The following is a 21,227-nucleotide window of genomic DNA, read 5'->3' as shown; positions in this document are numbered from 1 at the left end:
ACTGGAGCAATGAGCTAAGTTTATGGGGAAAGGGTGGCGAAGAAACTTGATTTATTGAGCACCTACTCTGCTGTGTGCCAGGCACTGGGTTGGGCATGTCGTGCCTTTTTTCTTATCTGGTTCTCACTGGTCATTGTGAGGAGGTTCCATAGTTGTTCTTATTTCACTAACGAGGGAACAGAAAGGTCAGATAACTTGCCCAGGGCCACACAGCTAAGAAGTGGCAGAGCTAGGATTCGTATTGATGCCTGACTGCCACCAAGTTCCCATCTCTTCCTTCTGTACTTTGCTTAGGGACCAAAAACCAGGGCTCTATGGAACACTGTTTTCTGATGGCAGGAGTACAGGCTTTAGCCTTAGGGAAGTATTGATGTGCAGCTCGGCCCAGCCCAGCTCTGCCGCTCCCGGCTATGTGTGTCTGGAAAAGTGACCCCCTCGACCTCAGTTCCCTCACCTGTGAAATGGGGAAATCAAAGTATCTACCTCACAGCCTGTGGGTAAGCGTAACCAGTGCTTAGCACAGAACAGACTCAATAAACAGAAGCTCCCCTCACCTCCCATTGCACAGCTGGAGAAACTGAGGGCCATGGAGGTGAGACGGGTGTGCTTGAGGCCCTGGGAGGTGAAAGGCTCAGCCTGGGGTCTTCCCCTTCGGTGGGACTAGAGGTGGGTCGAGAACTGGGTTTGCAGCCCAGAGATAGGGAAGGAGGGTCTGCTGCACGGGTCCAGGGGATCCCTTCCCTGAGGGCTGGGAGGGAGGACTCCCCCCAGAGCCTGCAGTGCCCAGTCTGCGGGCCACAGCAGATCGCTGATGTAAGGTGATCCGGGTGTCCTGGCAACATGGGGTTAAACTAGACTGCACACACACGTGCGCACGTGGGAGCCGATATCTACACAGCTCTACAGAGCACTACATAGCTATACATAGACACATCTTACATACATATACATATTCATATACATATCTTGCTACTTTTACAGTAGAAAAAAAAATGCAGGGCCTTTAAGGACCCTGTGCGTCCCAGGGACTCTGGCACAGGAGGCTCCTGAGAACACACCCTAGGGCAGCCCCAGCAGAGTGGGCTCCAAGTTCACAGCAAAGGGACTGATGAGCTCTTGTTCTAAAAACAATACAATGACAGGTCTGTGCTGGGACCCTGAACATGGGTCACCCCACCCCTGCCCAGGCCCCAGAGACCCTGCCTGCCTCCCTTTGGCTGTTTCCTTTGGGCCTTGCTGCTCCCCTCCCTCCCTCCCTCCCTCCCTCTAGTGCTGAGTATTAAAATAGTCTATAAAAGCAAGTGACCAAAAATCTATAGCTCTAAGAATACCTGGTTATTTTCTGCTGTCTTTTTGTTTTTCTGGGGTATTTTTTTTTAGTGGTTATTATTGTTATTGTTATATCTCCTAATCACAGTTAAACCTGAAGGAAGAAAGGAGGGAGAAAAAAGAAGAGGCGGGAGGGTCCAGCTCATAGGTTAGACGGCAGTTTGGAGCGCACTGGCTCAGACCTAGCCCCAGGTTCCCTCTGGGGTGCGGCAGTCAGCGGAGGCCCTCCAGAAGAGGCGGCTCTTGCCCCGAACAAAGAAAGTGGGGGTGGCAAAGAACCTGAGGATGTCTTCCGAGGCAAAGTGACATGCTGGCCTGGGATGGCACCATAGGGCCTTCCAGGAGGCCCAAGGCCCCCACTGCTCCCGGTGCCACCCCCAGCTCTGGGGAAGAGTGGGAAGGCAGCCACTGACTCCCCCGAGGAGTGAGGGGAGGCCCTGCGGAGAGTCTGCACCCCATCCTGGGGGAGGGCTGGCTGGGAGGCTGAGATGAGCTTCAGGTCCTGTGTGAGGCGGCCCGGAGTGAGGGGCGATGTACCCCTGCGTTGTGGGACCTGGGGAGGTGGAGGGCTGGATGCGGGTGGCAGGAGCAGGGAACCATGGGAGCCAGAGGCCCGGGGTGGGGCACTTGGGAAAGTTCTTGGGGGGCCCGGGCTATGACCTGGAGGGCTGATGCCTCCTCGGGGGGTAAAGGCTACAGGAGAAGCACCCCCAGAGGCGCCTGCCATGAAGGATGGCCGTTCAGGCCGTGAGGGTGTCTCTGGTGTACTTGGTGGACCCGCTGCCAGACCTGGGGATAACTCTCCAGGAGGCTGGCCCAGCTGCCCAGGGCTGGACGATGGTGACCTAGAGGAGGGCGGAGGCGGCAAGAAGTGCTCCAGGAGTCCCAGGCCTCCTCGGGCCCCAGGCAGCGGGGGTGGCGGCTGAGCAGCCTGTGGGGAACGAGTGCCTGGCTGCAATGGGGTGAGCAGCGGGGAGTCAGACGATGACAGGGAGCCACCTAGCGCCTTGTGAAAGTGGCCGAACCCAGCTGTGGGGGCAGCAGCTGCAGAGGTGGATGGTGTGGGGGCTGGTGGAGAACCGCAGGCCCCTGGAGGCGGGGAAGAGCTAGAGGAGGGCAAGAGAGGGCTCAATCCAGGAGGTGCGGAGAATCCAGCCAACTGTTGGATGTGGAAGGAAGATGAAGATGGCGTATCCACCTGTGATGGGCTGCTGGCTGGCGAAGCGGAGCCCAGCGCAGAAGGGATCAGGGACTGCAGCCTCCTTGGGTGCCTCGGTGTCTGTCCAGCCCCTAGGTTGCCTAGTCCAGGTCCCGGAGGGGGCCGGAAGATGGCGGCGGGCAGGCGAGGGTGGTGTGTGAGCGCTATGGCCACCGACGTAGTAGCAGCAGCAGCCTGCAGCGGCGCCTGGATCAGTGGGGTCCATATGACGGGCGTAGGGGTTGGGGTGGCTGAGGCAGCAGCCTGGACGCGGTGAGCGCAGTGGGCCATCTCTCGGTCATGCCGCACGATCTGCTGGATGATCTCGTTCTCCTGGTAGTTGAAGACGCCCGAGTTGAGATCGTGTTGCACCTTATGGAGGAGGATGGAGTTCTTCTTGCCTGAGCCACAGAACAAGAGCAGACACTCAGGCCACCGCGAGGGTGGGGGAGGGGAGTGGAATGCGGAGAATGTGCTCACTTGCTTCCCTGCCCTCCCGCTTGCCCATCCTGCCCCTCACCTATGCGGTCCAAGCGATCCAGTGCAACAGTCTCAAAGGCCCTTCGCATCATGGGATATTCCTCCAGCACCTCATTAAAGTTGTCCACGCTCAGGGAGTAGAGGCGGCAGTAAGTATCCGCCCTCACACTGGCTGTGCGCCGGCCTCGGGTCAGCAAGCAGATCTCTGCGGGCATAGCAGGACTCAGGGTTACTTAGACACAGAATATCCGAGCCACCCAGAGCTGGCCATCCCGACCTTGGTCCCCATTGCTCGGTACAGTGAGCTCACAAAGCTGTCTGCTGGGTTGCAGCCATACTAGGTACCAGCCCAGCCTCCAATAGATGTCGGGCTGTTTCTATCTCTGAGGCCGACCCCTCTTCAATGCCTGTGCCCACCCCATATTCCTGTGATGAAATCCCCACAAGACGACCTGGTACTTAGAAGTGGGGCTCTGGGAGGTGATCCGTGCCCTTGCAGAAGAGGTTAGAGAAGAGCAGGTCAGATGGCTCAGCAGTATGGCACTTGGTCAAATCTGATGATGTGAGGTGGATGCCCAGGACCCACGTGGTGGAAGAGGAGACGTGGCTGCCCCAAGTTGTCCCCTAACTTCCTAAGCCCCTAACCAAGATGTTATGGTTTGTGAGTATGGGTGGTATGGGTGGTGTATGCAGGCTCATGCATGCACACCGATGTAATAGAAGAGGCCAGGAAAACAGCACACATGCTCTTTCTGCCATCTGAGACACAAGAAAGCAATAGTCTATCACTAAGAGAACCCTCCATGGAACCCACCAGGCCAGCACCCTGGCCTGTGACTCGGAGCTGAGAAACCAAGTTCTATGGTGTGTAAGCCACCAGCCTTATGTACTTTAGTATAGCATGCCTCACAGACTGTGGCCACGCCCAGGCTGTGGCCACGAAGGGCCCTCTGTGCTTATGATCTCAGGGAATCCCTCCAGCTTTGCTTCTAGTCATGATTGTCCTCCTGGGGGCCCCTGGCAGCCTCACCTCCAAAATAGGAGCCGTCAGCCAGCTTGGTCTCCTTGTTGCCCTTAGTGAGCACACTGACAACACCGTGCTGGATGAAGTACATCTTCTTGCCAATGGTGCCTTCACGGATGATGTAATCCCCAGGCTGGAAGACCTCAAAGCGCAACTTGGTCAGCATGGACGTCACAAAGTTGGGGTCTGCATTGGCAAACAGTGGCATGGAGGCCACCAGCTTTCGGCAGTTAAAGTTGATGATCTCCTGCTCCACAGATGGCACGGGTTGGGACACAGAAAGGAAGAGGTGAGGAAACTGTGTGCCAGCACGGCCTGGCATGCGCACACACACACACACACACACACACACACTGCCCAGGCTGTCCGCAGCTCACCTCTCGTAGTGGCTCACTCAGTTCACCCAGGATGCTTTCCTCATCAAACATCTTGCCCTGATAGCGGTGTTCATAGTAGTCATGGATGCGCTGCCGCGTGTCGGGTGGGAGCTTGTGGAAGGACATGTACTGCTCCACCTGCTTATACTAGAGGCAGAACAGAACCGGGCGTCACTTCCCAGCACCCCAGGCTGGTGGTGAGAGACTTAGTTTCTTGGCCAACTTTGGCTCATTGTAATGTAATCACATCGTACCCACAATAATGGCCCTGACCCTGTGGGGTGACGGAGGGGGGAAACTATGGAGGTAAGTGGGAGCAGGGACTGTCCACAGACCGGGAGAGGGATCAAATTTCCTTCAGACATCTGGTGCTTCTACATCACGCTGGAGTCACCAACTCCGGACGAGAAGGCGCCCACTCCCGCCAGGAGCAGGAACAGGCCCAGTGACAGGAAGTACATGCTGCATGGGGCGGAGTACAAGACGTGGAAGTGAGGACGGCTGACCCTTTGTGAGGCGTGTCTGTAGATAAGGCCTCAGCTGAGACCTTCAGTCTTTTTTGGTTTTGCTTTTTGTTTTTGTTTTGCTTGATTTTGTTTTTCAAGACAAGGTTTCTCTGTGTTGCAGCCCTGGCTGCCCTGGAACTCATTTTGTAGACCAGGCTGGCCTTGAACTCACAGAGATCTGCCTGCCTTTGCCTCTCAAATGCTGGGTTTAAAGGTGTGTGCCACCACCGCCTGGCTGAATCTTTTTTTTTTTTAAAGGCAGCTCCAGTCCAGAGGGCCACAGCCCTGGCAGGGCAGTAGCTTCCTGACCAGCCATTGTGATGCAGGCAGCTGTACATTTGGAGCTGGGTTTGAGAGAATTACATCTCAACAAACGGAGGAACACCAGGCAGGAGGGAGAAGGCTGCTGAAATAGTCCAGGGAAGAGCTGGGGGGCAGGGGACCAGAGAGGTAAGACGTTTGAGATGACTTCCTGAGTAAACAGGAAGACTCGACAAGCCAGGAACCCAGAATAAAATAAAGACGATTCTTGAAGAAGTCACAAGCAGCTTCACTCTGGTCATGGGGTAGCAGACCATAATGTCATTTCTACACAAATCCCTGCTCTGTATACCACAGGCTGGGCCCTGAGCTGACTATAGACTGATTCTCACCTAAGCCTGGCCTGAGTCCTGTGCCCTGACTCTCCCCATTAGTGCTCTCCTGGAACGCTGCTTCCTTCACCTCCTCCACACCACTGCCTGTACACCTCATGACCACTGGCCTAGAATTCTCTCTTGCTTCCTCCTTCTGCCTCCTCAGACAGGCTTTTCTACTGTCTTCTGGCCTGAGCTTTTCTCTTAACATCCTAGGACCTGGACCTCCACACCTGAGTGAATGCCCTCTGTCAGTCACCCTTCCAGGGGACAGCAGCCAAGGCAGACCAGCAGGATCAATGGATCCTGAGGTCTGCCATGTGCTAAACACGATGGACAGGAGTTGGATCCTGCCCTTGAGGAGCCAGAGCAGGGAGGGTAGATGCACCATCACCACACAGCTATATGTGATTATTTAGTTACGGGAGGCAAAGTGGGGTGAAAGAGCAGTAGAGGGTGCCGTGGGGTCACATGACAGACTGGGACTAAGTGGGTCACAGAAAGTTAAGTTCAAGATAAGACGTGGAGAAGGCAGGCGAAGGAAAGGAAGAGATATTCTGTTGTTAGAGCCTTGTCTAGGCCTGAGGCAGGAGCACCTATGGAGACCAAGAGCGTGGGAGACCCAGTATGAACTGAGCTGAACATTAGTTGAATTGTGGCCAGTACGTGCAAGGTGAAAATGCCTGTCTAGGAGCAACGGGAAACCTTCACAAGAACTGTTACACAAGAAACGATTCTCTGTGTGTGTGTGCATGTGTGTGTGTGCGTGCGTGCGTGTGTGCGTGTGTGCGTGTGTGTACACATATGAAGAGCTGGTATAGAGTCCGACATGGCTTCATACAGGCTGGACTCGAAGTCCCTGTGAGACTAAGGATGGCCTTGGAACATCTGATCGCCTTGCCTTTACCTCCCAAGAGCTGGAGTTACCGGCACATACCAACACACCAGTTTATACAGTGCAAGGATCAAATCCAGGTCTTTGTGCATGCTAGGCAAGCACTCTACCAACTGAGCTATATCCCTAGTCTGGTCTGGAAATTTTGATCCTCCTGCCTCAGCCTCCTGAGTGCTAAAATTACAGGCGTATGCACGGGAGTGAAGAGAAGTTGCTATTCAGTTTGTGAATGTTGAATCACCTATTCTGTATGAATACAGTGCTAACTGGCTTACCCCTCACAGACCCCAGGGCAGATCTCATACAGCCCTGTTCTGCACAGAGAGAAGTGACAGGACCACACACGGAGTTGTCAGAGGAGAAGCTAAGGGGACCGAGGCTGACTAAATCAGGCCATAGTCCTCAGTCACTACAGTCACGACATGGCTGTAGTGACCCAGAGAGAAAGGGAAGCAGGGAAGCAGGGCTTTCAAGTGACCATCAGACAGTGCCACCAAACTTGGCTGATGGCTCCTGTCTAGAGTCTGAGCTCCTGAGGTCTGTTAGTCAAATGAGCAGAGTGGAGGTTTGCTATAGCAGGGAAAGTAGGTGGGACTGCCCTGATTTTACACATGATGAGGGTGAGTGGTCCATGGGCCACCCAGGAAACACAAGGGGAGAATAAAATGGGCTGGTTGTGCACCTGGGTCCACCTGCATACAGATGACCGTGGCATGGGAGAGCAGTATGAGAGAACCCAGCACCTAAGAAGCCTCAACAGGATCAGAACACCTGGGGTCCAGGTGAGAGGAGAGGCCAGGTGAAGGCAGCAGTCCCGAGACCAAGTGAGAAGTCAAGGAGTGGGAGCCCTGCCGGTTGCTGTCAAGTGTGGCTTGAAGGCCTTACTAGATTTAGCAATAATGATGGCACTGGTCCCTCCGAGTAAGGAGACAAACCACCCACCCCCACCCCTACCCCCATTGCAGCAGAGAGGAAGGAAGGCTGTGCCCAGAGCAGAAGGTTTAAGTCAGAGACCAACAAGGTTCTCATCCAGGAAGACTCTCCAATATAGTATTGACAGTTGTAGGCCTGGGTGCCACTTCCTCTTAAGCAGGTCCTCCTGAGAAAGCCCTGGGTGTACACAATGCTCAGCTTACCTTTTCCTGGTACTGGCGCCGGGAGGAGTCCAGAGACTGGATGAGGGCAGTGGCATGACCGATGAACATGGCATAGCAGGTGGCACCTACAATCATGCTGAGCATGGTGAGCCAGACGTCAGACATGCCTACGGGCGCCTGCCGTCCATACCCGATGCACAGCATGTGGCTCATGGCCTTGAAGAGGGCATAGGAATACTGCTTCCCCCAGGAGTTATTCTGCAGACAGAGCACAGGAGGACAGAATGGACAGGGGTGGGTAGAGAGTAGGCCTGGGCTGGTAGCAGGGAAGGCCCTTCTTGCTGGCACCTACGAGATTCCTTGCCAACCTTCAGGCATAGGGCTCCCCAGCCTTGCTGTCTGTGATGAACAGGGAAGCTGGCACTGGAAACCCAGGGCGGCAGTGAGAAAAACCGAGGCCTTTCTATTACAGCAGGGTGGGGAGGAGGAAACGAGGATCACACAGGAAGTTGTATTAAGGGGGTGAGCCAGCCGGCCCTGGTCTGACCTCAGTGGCAAGGGAGAGGAAGGCTAAATTCTTCTGGCTGGGTGACATATGGCCCCGGGCTGAACTACCCTGCTGTCTTCCCTCACCGAGTAGCTTCATCCCCTATCCCTAAACAGCTGCCAAATGAAGCCCATTTCCCCACTGACCTCAATTATAAAGCTAGTGATGCTTCCCCTGGGGGGCACGGCTCTGCAGGAGCTGACATCACTGTCCTCATTTTGGGTGAGCAGCAGTTGGGGCTTCCTGTCGCTCTCAGAACCCTGCCCTCATCTGCCTAGGGCTATGGCCCCTGATTCTCCTGCCACTGGCCCTGAAGGTGGACTCTCCTGAGTCCACAGTGTGTGGGCCGGGAGGAGGGAGATGGGAGGGAGTCTTGGCTATTTTCGTCCGCGAAGCCAGTCGGTGTCTGAAGGAAGGCTCCTTGTGGGAGCACTGGGCTCAGAAAGGCCACCTCTTGGATTCACCAAATTCACTAAAGGTATGTGTGGGCCTGTTACCTTCACACACACAGAAGAAATGCCCCCATAAGAGGGACCACTAGATGAACTCTGTCCTTGGCCCTTTCCCCACTAGAGCCTGTAGGGTCGGTAGAGATGCTCTCCAGGGGTGGAATACGCCTGGGCCCTTGCCTTGAAGATTAGGGGCAGCCCCCAACTGCCTCCTGTCAGGGCTTCCGGCCACACTGCTGAGCCTCTGGGAACAAGGGAAATTCAACCCATCTGGCTGATTCCCTTACACTTAGCTCATCAAAAGGCTGTTTTGTAAAGGTCTGTTTGATGCCGAAGATGCCTCGGGGTCTCTTTCACCTCTTTTAAAGCCAGTTTTTCATCCCCTGGGGCCCTGGGGATTTGCTTTCAGACCACACCAGACTAACTAGGAGGAGAGGCAGGGGGTTCACCAAAGACAGAAAAATACCCATAGGGAGCCCTTCTTGGGGACCCTTCCTATTTGTAGCTGGGGGTTCTGTCCTATGGCTTTTGAATTCTCTCATCATCCAATTCTCTCATCCACTTACAATGTTGGAGAGGGTCATTCTACAACCTGCCCACTTGCCATGCTCAGTACTGCCAGGTGGCTGGGAGGTGGGTCTATTCAGGGGGTTGGAGCATTCGGGCTATGCAGTGAGTGGCTGTGTGCAAGCCTGGAGTCTGTGCTACTAACAGCGCCCTCGTGGCCTTTGGGTTTTCTCAGCTCAGCTTCTAGGGAGCGTGGTTAGGGAGGCAGGAGCCATCAGCTCAGTTCGGTCACACTCCCACAACTCAGGATAGTCCAAATCTCAGTCTCCTTGGGTAAAGCCAGACTAGCTGTTACAGTGCATGACTGAAATGGGAAAAGTTAGAAGGTGGCAAGAACAATCCACAGCCAAGATCGCTGTGGATGGCTGCTTGTGTCAGGAGGGGCAGCTCAAACGGAAAAGAACAGAGGGTCCCACCCCCATGCTGGGATTCAGGAGTTGCACAGCCTCTCTATCCATCCCTGCTTAGGGATGAGGAGACTCCGTGCCCAGAGGAAGGAGTGTACTCACCACCATGCCGTTGATGGACACCCAGCAGTCATGGGGGAAGTCCTGCAGCATGGGCACCAGGAACTGCAGGCAGCCATCCCAGTGGCAGAGCAGGAGCATCATGCCAATGAGGTTCACGATGCGCACCACAGCACTGGCCAAGTCATAGGTCATGTGGAAGATCTGCGGAGGCAAGCCATGGCCAAGACAAGTGAGCGGTTAGAGTGTGTGTGTGTGTGTGTGTGTGTGTGTGTGTGTGTGTGCAGGCCGGGGCTGGGTAGGGAAGATGATGCGTAAGGCTCAGAAGAGTCAAGACAGAGGGTGCCGTGGTGACACTCCCGGCATCCATGCAGATATAGATATTCTCCCGTGGGAGGCGCCGCTCTCCAGGACAAAACGTGGGCAGAGAGGCCACCTCATCAGCTTGCTGAGGGCCTGTGGACACCAGGGACAGACCACGTAGCCTGAGGCATGCTTTGAACCATGTTCTGGAGTCAGGCCCTAGACATGAGTGTTCCCTAAATCTGTTACTGGAATATCAGGGCCCAGTCCTGGGAACCCACAGGCTCCATGTTCAGATAGGTTTTGACCCCAGACCTAGTTCTGACCCAATTCCTAGCTGTGAAACCTTAAGGAATCTCTCTTTAATCGTGTTTCCTCACACAGAAAATGGTGAGAAAAATTCATGACTGAGTGGTTGTCAAAAGAATTAAATTATACATATGAAATACTTAGTACTGAGTTTAGAAGTATTCAATAAATCACAAGCCACTGTGAGACAATGTTATTAATAATTAACCTTCATGATTAGTTCTTACACAATAGTAGTACTGCTGTTTCTTACACTTGAATCAGGAACCACAGTGCCTCCACCCCAGCCCACGGCAGCCTGTCCATCTCCATGTGTGGCTCTGTGTGCCAAGCTGCAGTGCGGCATGGTCTGGCCATGACGGGTGCATTGTAGCCTCTCTGGTCCCAGCTCTTCCTCCAAAGCTGCCATACACCAATGTACAGCAGAGACTTGAGCTTGTCAGGGACCCCAAGGTTACAGGGCTGGGAGAGGATGGGGAGAGGTTAGGAAGTCTGCAGAAGGTCTGGCCTTGCCTCTAGTCTGGGAGACGCTGGGAGCCCTCCAGCTATCTGTCCCTAGTTCTGATCCCTCCATACTGTCCCTAGAAAAATGCATTCCTTCTGGATGGGTGGCTTTGGGCACAAATTATAAACCTGGAGATGCCATTTAAGACCCAAGCCCATTCCAGAAGGGGAATCTTAGGTCCGGAGTCAGACTCTAGTATTTCAGTTCTTGGTCTGAGGGCCCTAAGGCACTAACAGCAGAGACAGTGGCCACAGCAGGCAGGGCAGCAGCCTCAAGGGTGTGTATGAGCTGGGACCCACAGAAGCAGACTTGTCCCTAACGCAGCACAAGGGAATTCCATAAACCATAGATCTTCACAGCTGAACTGGGCTGACAAACTGTTAACCAGTGTATGTTCTCTGGCCCCACTCTCATAGACCCTACCAGCACAACGCCCTGAGGAAGAGCCAGGCTTAAAGCTAGAACTGCCAGAAAACCACACCAGGGGCTGGGGAGATGGCTTTGAAGGCCTTCATTTGATCCCCAGAACCCACATTAAAAACCTAGGTAGTTGCATGCTCTTGTAATCCCAGCACTGAAAAGGCAGAGGAGTAGGATCCCTGGGGCTCACGGGCCAGTCAGCTTAGTCTACTTGGTGAGGTTAGACCAGGGAGAGACTTTGTCTCAATAACAAGAAAAATGACACCAAGAAATCTCTCTCTCTCTCTCTCTCTCTCTCTCTCTCTCTCTCTCTCTCTCTCTCTCTCACACACACACACACACACACACACACACACACACACAGAGGAGGGGACCATATCAGAGCGTGGCTCAACTAGTTCCTCTTTTTGGACTGTCCCTGTGGCAAATGACTTGAGGTCAAGGGAGTGTACAGGCACAGGGCAGCACCTTGGGAGCACAGATATCAGGTACAGGCACAAGGCAGCACCTTGGGAGCACAGATCTCAGGTACAGGCACTGGGCAGGACACTGGGAGCACAGATCTCACAGGCTCCAGAAGTTAGCTTTGAACTGTTTAGCTAGGGGATGCTAGCTTCCAATACCACACCCTCCCCCTCAAGCACTGCGTGGTCTAGAAAGAATTTCAGTGAGCCTTCCAGGTGTTTTCCTGCAGGCAGAGGTCCCTCTAGAGTGAAGGGCTCGTAGGACAATCTCAAGGCTGTGCCTTCAGAAAAACTCTTGACTCTCTACTACTCCATGTCTCCAGGAGGCCACTGTGTGTTAGTTGGTACCCAAGAAAGCCCCTTCCATATGGGGCGGGGGCAGGGAGGAAGTTTGCCCCTGCCCACCCAAGCTCAGAGTCAGCCACACACAGGAAAAGAGATCTGGGAACATGGAAATCCAGCAACAGAGGAGGCTGAGTGGGGCCCAAAGGTCAGAGAAGTCAGAGGCTGTGACTAGCAGCACAGCTCCTGCCTCCTCCCACGCCTGGTTTATCAGGGCAGCACAATTCTGTGGAGTGTTTCTTGGCTATGGACTGCATTAGAGGGGACCTGTCTAGCTATACCCTATATAGAATCTCACTGTCGAAGGGACTCCCCATGGTGTATTCCCACTGTCCATCACAAGAGACCTCCAAAGGAGAGCTACAATGCACCTCCTCACTGGAGAAAGGGCAACTTCCTTCTGTTCTCCCCTCTGCCCCAGAGATGACCTATTTTTGTTGATTATGTCTAGGACACATGAATAGACAAGAGTGACAGATTGGATTGCGTGCCCAGCTGTTTCCTTGTCTATCTACACACGGACACATCCAAAGCCTCTTCTTCCCTGGCTGCACAGGCCAGCAACATAAACAGGATCTTCAGGCTCCTCTTCCTGTAGAGACATCCTCAAGTGTCTACTGTGCAGCCATCAAACAGGGACAATCTGCACACTGTGTGGGGCTCCATCCCCCCAGCCCATTCTCCACCAAGCAACTAGATTTAGCTCTTCAAGATGAGCAATGTTTTCATTGTTTTTTTTCTTCTAGTTTTGATTTTGATTTTGGTTTGAGTGACAGAACATGAATTTGGATAAGTAGGGAGATGAGGAGCAGCTGGGGAGGGGAAAGAATATGATCAAAACACGTTATATAAAAAACAAGATTTAAATATAAGCAGGATGTGTCACCTTTGACTTGAAGCTCTCCAGTGACCCCGTCGGTATTTCAAATCACACACCACCTGCTGACCATAGCTTCAGCATCCTGGGACCCAGCTACTTTCTCACCTCATCTCCTCTGCTCTGCCCCTGGCCCTTTGCCTTTGGCTACGGTGGCCTCCCTCAGGTCCTTGAATGCCCGCCCCAGCCAGCTCTTGCTGGGCCACAGGGATCCAGTGTCACGTCTGCCATCCCATCTGCCCATGTCCTTCTGGCTCCTCAGCCTCCGACTCTTACTGCATCCACAGAAAGGTCTCCCATACTGCTATGTGAAGTAGACAGTGGCCCTCTCTTCCTGCCCTTCCCAGGACTCTCCCCTGACTGATTTCATCTGTGGTATTGTCTCTATCTAAAAGGAGACGTATTAACTGGCATACAAAACGAACCACACCCCCCTCTGGCTTTTGTATCTGTATTCCTCCATGAAATGCACACAAAACATCTGTTGGTTGCCTGCATGCATGTGTGTGTGCTTAAATGAATGAACAGATACCATATGGAAGCCAAAGGAAGCCTCAGGCCTGGCTGCAAAGTATCTCAGACTGTCGCAGCCCACAGTTCCTGCTCTTTCTCCAAATCACTCTGGGTCATAAAGACAGAAGCATCAGGATGGACATGTTTCACGCAGCCTCCTCTCTGCACCCTCGATACTTTATTTTAGGGGGCTGTATGTACCACAGTGCACATGCGTGGATGTCAGAGGACAGCCTTCACCTTGTTGGTCCCTCAGCTAGCTGAAGGAACACTGGGATGGCAAGGATGAGCCTCAGCTTCCGGCTTCATGTGGGTCCTGAGGTCTGAACTCAGGTGCCCGGACTCGCGCAGCAGGTGCTTTGGCCCTGAGCCACATTCCAGCCCCACTCCCCTGCGCTTTCTTCATAACCAACCTTCTTCAAAGATAAAGCCTGTCTAGTTTCGCCTTCATCACAGTCTCCGCCGTTACTATGGCATGGAGCACGTGGCGGAGTCTCGGAAACCGAGGGGAGCTTAAAGACAGAGGTGAAGGAGACAGTGGCAGTGATGGAGCTGAAGATAAGCAGGTACCAGCCAGTACATACACGGCTGTCCAAAGGGCTGTGCAGCCTAGGCAGAGCAGCTCAAACAGCCTGCTTTGGCCTCTTCGGAAAGAATAATGGTGTCTTGTCTTCCAGGTGGACAGAGAGCCTGGGGCAGCGCTGTACGGCACCGAGTGATGAAGGGTGTGGATGCTGAGGTGACCCGGACGTAGGGGAGAAGTGTGTGACCTCAGAGCCAAGTGAAGCAGAATGCCCATGTGTGAGCTGCCTCACTGGACAGCACCCAGGATATGGTTGCCAAGGAGAGGCTGGCCATTGCTGAAAGAAGTTGTTCTGCGCTGGGTCCCCACGGCGGGCTAGGGCCACATGCCACCTGCCAGTCAGCTGCACGGGGCAAATATTTGCCTTGCGCTTTATATTTCATTAAGGCGTCCTATTACAACGTTGGCCCTGACGAGGGGGTTGAGCATTTTTCCTTCTAGGCTGCTAGAGACTCACCAGGCAGGTGGCAAGTGAACTCACCCTCTGCCTGCCAGGCACTCTGGGAACCTGTGCCCACTCCTGCAATTTTTCAGCTTCACTGGTAAAGCAACATGTATTCCATGTCCTAGCATGCCCCCTGGGGACCTCGGTTTCCCTGCCTGTGGAACAGGCCTCTAACTGCCAGCTCCTGTACCCAAAGCTATCTTGGGCAGTAGCTGAAATAATGGCCGACGGTGGCACACAGTAGGTACTCTACGGATGTTGGCTCCTTTCCTTTCGTCTCCTGCCCAGCCCTTTCAGAGCTACTTTCTCAACATAGATCAGACCTCAGATTGCCATGGATTTTCCAGTCAGGCCTCTTCTTGGACCTGGCTGAGTTTTTCTAGAGACTCATTTTCTCCTGAAGGAAATAAGCAAGCACCTACTGGCATCTGAGGAACAACCATCTACATGAAGGACCAGCCAAGATCCAAGAGAGGCCAGTACATGGGTGTCTGGCCTGCAGCTCTGGGCTGAGGGTCACAGTGGGGGCCCACGATGACATTAGCAGGTAGGGCCAGCCCCAGTCCTCCAGGGCTGCTTCCCACAGAGATGTCAACCATTAGAATCTGAGAGAGATGGTGAACTTGAGTCCTACAGGAAGGGGGTCTCCTTGGCCTGGCTTCCTACTCCTAGCCCGCATCCTGCCAGGTTTCTGAGAAAGGCGGCTTCTGGGATGGGTCTCTTGGCGTGCTGAGGCTTGCAGTGGAACATCCGAAGGGGGGCGACCACGGTTTCTAACAATAGCCTGCGTGCCTGCGACAAGCTCACACCTCAGAGGGAGGGGAGAGGCTGGCTGGAAGAGGCTCTGAGGGAGACTGCTGACCTAGATCGCTAGGGACAGAGGAAGCTTATGCCCAGCCTAAGCCACTCTGCCCACCCTGCTACCAAGTCTAGGGAAAACTCCAGCAAAACTGGGCTGGGCTGGCTGGAGGACTCAGGGAAGGCCGGGAGATCAGGTACCTGGAGACTCCACATTTTCACTAGGGAGCCTTGGGCAAGCTGACTCCTCAGCCCCACCCTAGAGTTTCCTCCTTCAGGGCCTGTCAGTCAGTCAGGCCCTTGGGGTCAGCTAACACCACCACTCCCAAGAAAGACAACCATGGCCTGAACACCCCAACCTCAGAAAACACCAATGCACTCCTGATTCCTTAGAAATTGAACCCTGCCCCCCAAAGAAAGAAATTACGTAGGGATTTGAAGAGGAGATAGGACAGGATTTTGTCTACATCCCCACCTGTTCTATCCCCTAGCTCTTACGTAGATATGGGTCAGAGGGTCTTTCTGATGCCACTGTCCAGCAAGCTGAGGCTGGGAGACACCTGGAGAGAAGAATGGGCTACGAGGGATCCAGAGGTGGGGTTTCTTGGGCCAGCTGGGAAACCCCACTCTAATCCCAGGGGAGCCCTTGGCTGGGCTGAGTACAGGCAGAAACCAGCTCAAAGCAGTTTCCTCCTAAGCTGCAGAAGAGCTAAGGGCGAGAGTGCAGGAGTATGGAGCCGTCCATCTGGCCACCTGGGATCTCCTTCCTGCCCACACCATGCGGAAGCAGCATTCAGTTCAGGGCCTCGGGCTCCCTGGGACCTCTGTCGTCCCCAGGGAAGGCCTAGGACTGTAGCCTGCCCAGTGAGGTCTGGATAACCCAGAGGGCAGCCAGGCCGGAGGGGTAACGGAGACAGCAGCCCTGGGTCTGAGTTCCCATAGCCTAGGGTGCAGGGACAGTGCAGGTTTTTCTCTGCCCCAGGGGCAGCTAGCCCAGCCACAGGCCACTCTATCAACTCCCACCAGGTAAGGAGGGAGGTTGACCCCAGGGGTGATGGGACCTGGTGACCCAAACCAATGCCGACGAAAGGAAAGGGCTGCTACTCCTGAGTCTAGCCGTGGGCCTGGGGAGGGAGAAGGGATGGAGTGAGCTCTGGGTCTGAAGGGTTCACCTGGGTCCTGTCTTTCCACAAGGAGAGAAGCCTGCCAGGTCACGTTGAGAAAAATACCACCCTCCTTTCTTTCAGACACTCACGGTAGGTCAGCTCACCAGTCCTTCTGTGTAACTGGCTGTCCCTTGGGAACTTCAAATATAGCCCATCATGCACCAAGGCTCAATTCCCCATGATCCACCCCTCTTCTGGTATTCGCTATTACAGCTGAGTACCCAGGGCTCTGTCCAGGACAAAGCACATAGGCAGATGCTTGGCAAGACTGGTTCAGACCAAATGGAACCCAGGCACCCGTCATGGCTGCTCCCTGCTAACAGAGGGGATGTTACTAGATCACAGGTCATGGGCCAGGAGACAGGGACCCATGGCCATAAAGACTACCTGTAGGGCAGGGGGACCTTTCAATTACCAGTTTCTTCACCTGGAAAACGAGGGTGACGAACTCTGCCATTTGCCTTGTTCACTATAACTAAGACTGGTGCCAAGGGACATTTGCTAAGTAGTTCTCTATGAAAACCTCATGAAAAAGCCTCCAAAAAAAAAAAAACCCAGATATTACTTATACTCATTTTATAGGTAGAGAAAAATGAGGCTGAGAGATGCAAGGTGGTACCAAGGTCACAGAGTCAAGCAATGTGTGTGTGTTGGATTTAAAAGCCAAGTATTGTTACACCAGGCAGGCACAACCACACTGCTGGGAGCCAAGGGAGCTAACTGGATCCAGCCTCACTTCTGCCAGTGGGCCGCTTTGTGACCTTGGTTCAGTCATTGCCTCTCTTCGTCAGCAGGAATCATGCAAATTTTCCAAGCCCGAGAGAATTTCTGCTGCGGAGAGCTTCTGCCGAGCTGGTGTAGACACTTCTTCCACAGCACGTGTGTTCACGACGCCTCTGACCTGAATCTGCCGTCAGCCGCAGGGCTGGAGGGCAGGGACGTCGGAACCTGATCGTGGGCTTTCAGCCCAGCCAAGCACGGGTTCTGAAGACAGGGAGGCCCGTGGGGAGAGGCACCTTGGCAATGAGATTGCTTAGCACAGTCTAAACTGCACGCCAAGGTGAGTGTCTCATGCAGCATATCCCGCACCCCACACACACACACCTGAGAAAGCTCCCAGCCAGGCCTGCTGGCTATCACCAACAAAATGGGGAACCTGTGTCGGTAGTGTTTGTCAATTTGACACAAGCAAGAGTCATCCGAGAGGAGGAATCTCAGTAGAGAATGTACTCATCCGTGTGGCCTGCAGGCTAGCCCTTGGGGGCATTCTCTTAATGGAAGAGTGACGTGGGAAGGACCAGCCACTGTGGGAAAGGGCTGGGCAGGTGGTCCTCGGGTGTCTGAGAAAGCAAACTGAGCAAGCCCTGGGGAGCGAGCTGGTAACTAAGCAGTGTTCTTCTGTGACCTCCCCCAGGTTCTGCCGTGAGCTCCTGCCCTGACTTCCTTCATGGTGGAGCTTTAAGATGAAATAAACCCTTTTCTCTCTAAGTTACTTTAGGTCACGGTGTTTATAACAACAGAAAGCAAACGAGGATGGTAGCAAATTCAGTCCCCAACACTCGGCAAAGTCACCGGCATCTCTTTTCCCACGCCTTAGCCCTTCTCTTTGCCTTATATGGACCAGCGCTCCAGCTCAGAGTGAGTTGAAATCTCCAGAATGGTGTAGACCCATCAAATTCATCTGAGGTTTTCCTAAATTTAGTTTCTGTAACCATAGCCCTCAGACTCTTGAATTTCCTTACAGTTTTATACACAGGACTCCCGTGACCCAGGGACTTTTGGCTCCGAAGCCAGCACCTATGTGGAATCTGGAAACTGTTTCGGCTGTGGGCACAAGACCTTGGAATACCCAGGACTACTGACTCCCCAGCAAGGGAATGTAAACATCTCAGCTTCCTTTCCTGATGGAGGTGGGTCTTGTATCTATCTGTTGCTTTCATTGGTTAATTAATAAAGAAACTGCTTGGCCTTTGATAGGACAGAAAATTAGGTAGGCGGAGTAAACAGAACAGAATTCCGGGAGAAAGAATGCCGAGTCAGGCAGTCGCCATGATTCTCCTGGAGGACACAGACGCAGGTTAAGATCCTCCCTGGTAAGCCACTAGCTTGTGGTACTACACAGAATATTAGAAATGGGTTAGATCAATATGTAAAAGCTAGCCAATAAGAGGCTGGAACTAATGGGCCAGTCAGTGTTTAAAAGAATACAGTTTCCGTGTAATTATTTCGGGTAAAGCTAAAGCTAGCCGGGTGGCAGGAAGCAGCCCCGCTGCTCCTATTACAACACTTTCCTGACTAGGACAAGTCCAGGGTGTGGTATGCACTGTGCCAGCACTCCCCACGGGTCTTTGGTGTCTCCCCTCACTTGACTTCTCATTTTCCTGGCCCTCTTGCCCTTTTTTCCTTGCTGTGTTTTCCTAAAGATGCCTCCCCTCCCCCTACAATATCACTTTCATGAAAATCCCCATCTTGGAGAACTTTTTTTTTTTTTTTGGTTTTTTGAGACAGGGTTTCCTCTGTGGTTTTGGAGCCTGTCCTGGAACTCTAGCTCTTGTAGACCAGGCTGAAGCTCTTGTAGACCAGGCTGTTGGAGAACATTCTAAAAAAAACCCAATCTAAGATACTTGCCAACAAAATCTGTACCCCCCAAATCCAGATTTCTGCATTTAACATAACTCTGTAGCATCAACAACCCAGTCCCACTCCTACATAGCATGTGCATGAGTGTCTACAGGTATCTGTGTGGTGCCCTTTGTGATCATCATGGGCTTGAATGAGATGCAATCTGGAAAGTGCTTTGTATAGAAACAGGCTAGGAAGTCCTGAAACTGCTAATGCTTGCTTGCATGCTTTTTGGAACAGGCATGCCGTCTATAGCCATGCAAGTCATCTCCAATTCTCAGATGTTGGAAGCAGTGAGACCCCAGATCCTGAATTTCTTGTAATCCCCTGATCTGAGTGCCTACAGCAGCTCTGAGCACGAGACCTTCAGGAGTTCCTGATGCAGGAGAGTGGTTTCAGGTGGATTTGGCTGGGGCGTGGCTATCTCTCCATAATCTGCCCCTGAACACAATAAAGGGGGCATTCTTGGGGAATTCAAGGATGACCCGTGTCGCTGTCTCTCTCTCTGTGTGGGTTTGTGTATTTTAACCTCCTGCCCCTTGCCCTAAGCGAACTGGGTGCCAGCGCACAGAGTGCAGACACAGGGGTGCAGTGCGTGGCACTCAGAGAGCACCCACTGGCTCTGCTTTGTTGGCAGGAACCCAGCCTTCCTGCAGAGGTTCTGTCCAACGACTCACCTCTTCCCACTGATGGATATACCGAATGAGGCGGGAAAGCCGCAAGAGGCGCAGGAGGCTGAGGATCTTGGTGAAGCGGACGATGCGCAGAGCCCTCGCGGTCTTGTAGACCTCGGAGTCGATGCGAGTCTCCACGATAAGGAAGATGTAGTCCACGGGGATGGAGGAGATAAAATCCACCACAAACCAGCTCTTCAAGTACTTCATCTTAATCCGCTGTGGGTCAAGGATGATTTCTGTGTTGTCCTCCACCACGATCCCCGTGCGGAAGTTGAGGACCAAGTCAATGAGGAAGAATGTGTCCGACACCACGTTGAAGACGATCCAGGGTGTAGTGTTCTCATCCTTGAAGAAGGTGATGCCCACAGGAATGATGATCAGATTTCCCACCATCAGCAGCAGCATCGTCAGGTCCCAGTAAAATCTGCCCAGAGAAACAAGGGGTCAGTCACCCTGAAAGAGAGGATGAGCTACAGAGTAGAAAGGAAACTTGTGGGAAAGCACATGGGGAAGAGCCTGGGGGGTTCTGAGGCACTTGGGGACACAGGCATGTGAGCCTCAGGGCAAGGGTGGAGGTTGCAAACACGGGGCACGGCACAGACAGAGGTTCTTCAGTGACCCAGGATACCCCCTGTCTTCCAGTGAGCTCCTCAGGTGTCACATCTTTCCCATTCAGCCCACCCCAAAGAGTCAAGCTGAAAAACAAGCCAAACAATGACCTCAGGGGACAAATAGGAAACTACTTCTTAGTGACAGAAGAAACTGACATCATCTTCCCCAGGCTCAGGCTAGTCTGAGGTTCCCCGAGGTTTAGCTATGGCTGAGACTGCCTGTCAGACAGCCATGCCACAGAGCGTGACCAAGAGACCAGGGGATGTCCACTCGCCCAGCAGGTGCCTGGGAGGCAGAAGCTTGACTTCCAGCTTGATTCTGTCACTGTTATTCTATGTGATATCCAGCAGGACCACGCTCCTCAGTCTAGGCCTCTGTTTCCTCACTGTGCAGTCCTGTAATCGTGACCTAACTTCTCTCACTTCAGCTCTACAGCGTCCCTCTTCCTCATAAAATGCCTTTCCCATCTCTCTGCCCAGTTTGCACATGGATATGGGGGTGTTACCCAGCAGTCATACACCTCCACACACTTCATACACACGGCGCATCCACCAGTGAGCTGTGGGTCAAACTTCAGCTTCTACGGAGCGTTCTTGATCTGGGTACACTCTGCCCAGTCACACACGAGTCACTCAAAGACAGATGCATATACTCATTAAAGTCACATCTAGGTATCCCCATTCACACACGCACACAGCATGAAATCACCCATACACAGAGAGAGAGAGACACACACACACACAGAGAGAGAGAGAGAGAGAGAGAGAGAGAGAGAGAGAGAGAGAGAGAGAGAACCATCATTCCTTTTCATTTAATCTCCTGGGGCAAACAAACAAAAACACGGTGGCACAGAGGAGCCACTTAGGGCCATGTGGCCCTTCGTACACAAATCTAATAATATACCCAGGCTAGAGGAGTTTCTAAAATTAACAGATTGGGTGCAGAGCGGCTGGGAATGCTGACTCCAGCAGGCCTGCCACTCCGGCGGATTTCTACACCCCACCCCTCCCCAGCTCTAGT

At 53.3% G+C, this 21,227-nt stretch overlaps 1 protein-coding gene across 1 annotated transcript in view; it reads right to left on the bottom strand.

The window, feature by feature from the left end:
• Nucleotides 1-1,278: 1,278 nt before the first annotated feature.
• Nucleotides 1,279-21,227, bottom strand: part of Hcn4 (hyperpolarization activated cyclic nucleotide gated potassium channel 4) — a 39,862-nt gene continuing 19,913 nt past the window's right edge. Inside the window, exons 2-8 of the mRNA XM_057767343.1 lie at nucleotides 19,596-20,019; nucleotides 9,614-9,775; nucleotides 7,581-7,799; nucleotides 4,409-4,555; nucleotides 4,038-4,278; nucleotides 3,048-3,212; nucleotides 1,279-2,928 (exon numbers count right to left, since the gene is read on the bottom strand). Coding sequence (XP_057623326.1) covers nucleotides 1,472-2,928; nucleotides 3,048-3,212; nucleotides 4,038-4,278; nucleotides 4,409-4,555; nucleotides 7,581-7,799; nucleotides 9,614-9,775; nucleotides 19,596-20,019 — 2,815 coding nt within the window. The 3' untranslated portion in view covers nucleotides 1,279-1,471. The remainder of the gene's footprint in view (nucleotides 2,929-3,047; nucleotides 3,213-4,037; nucleotides 4,279-4,408; nucleotides 4,556-7,580; nucleotides 7,800-9,613; nucleotides 9,776-19,595; nucleotides 20,020-21,227) is intronic.

The sequence above is a fragment of the Chionomys nivalis genome, chromosome 4, assembly GCF_950005125.1.
Source record: "Chionomys nivalis chromosome 4, mChiNiv1.1, whole genome shotgun sequence".
In the NCBI taxonomy this organism is placed as follows: domain Eukaryota; kingdom Metazoa; phylum Chordata; class Mammalia; order Rodentia; family Cricetidae; genus Chionomys; species Chionomys nivalis.
The sequence above is the reverse complement of the archived record's forward strand: the minus strand, read 5'-3'. Positions and strand labels throughout refer to the sequence as shown.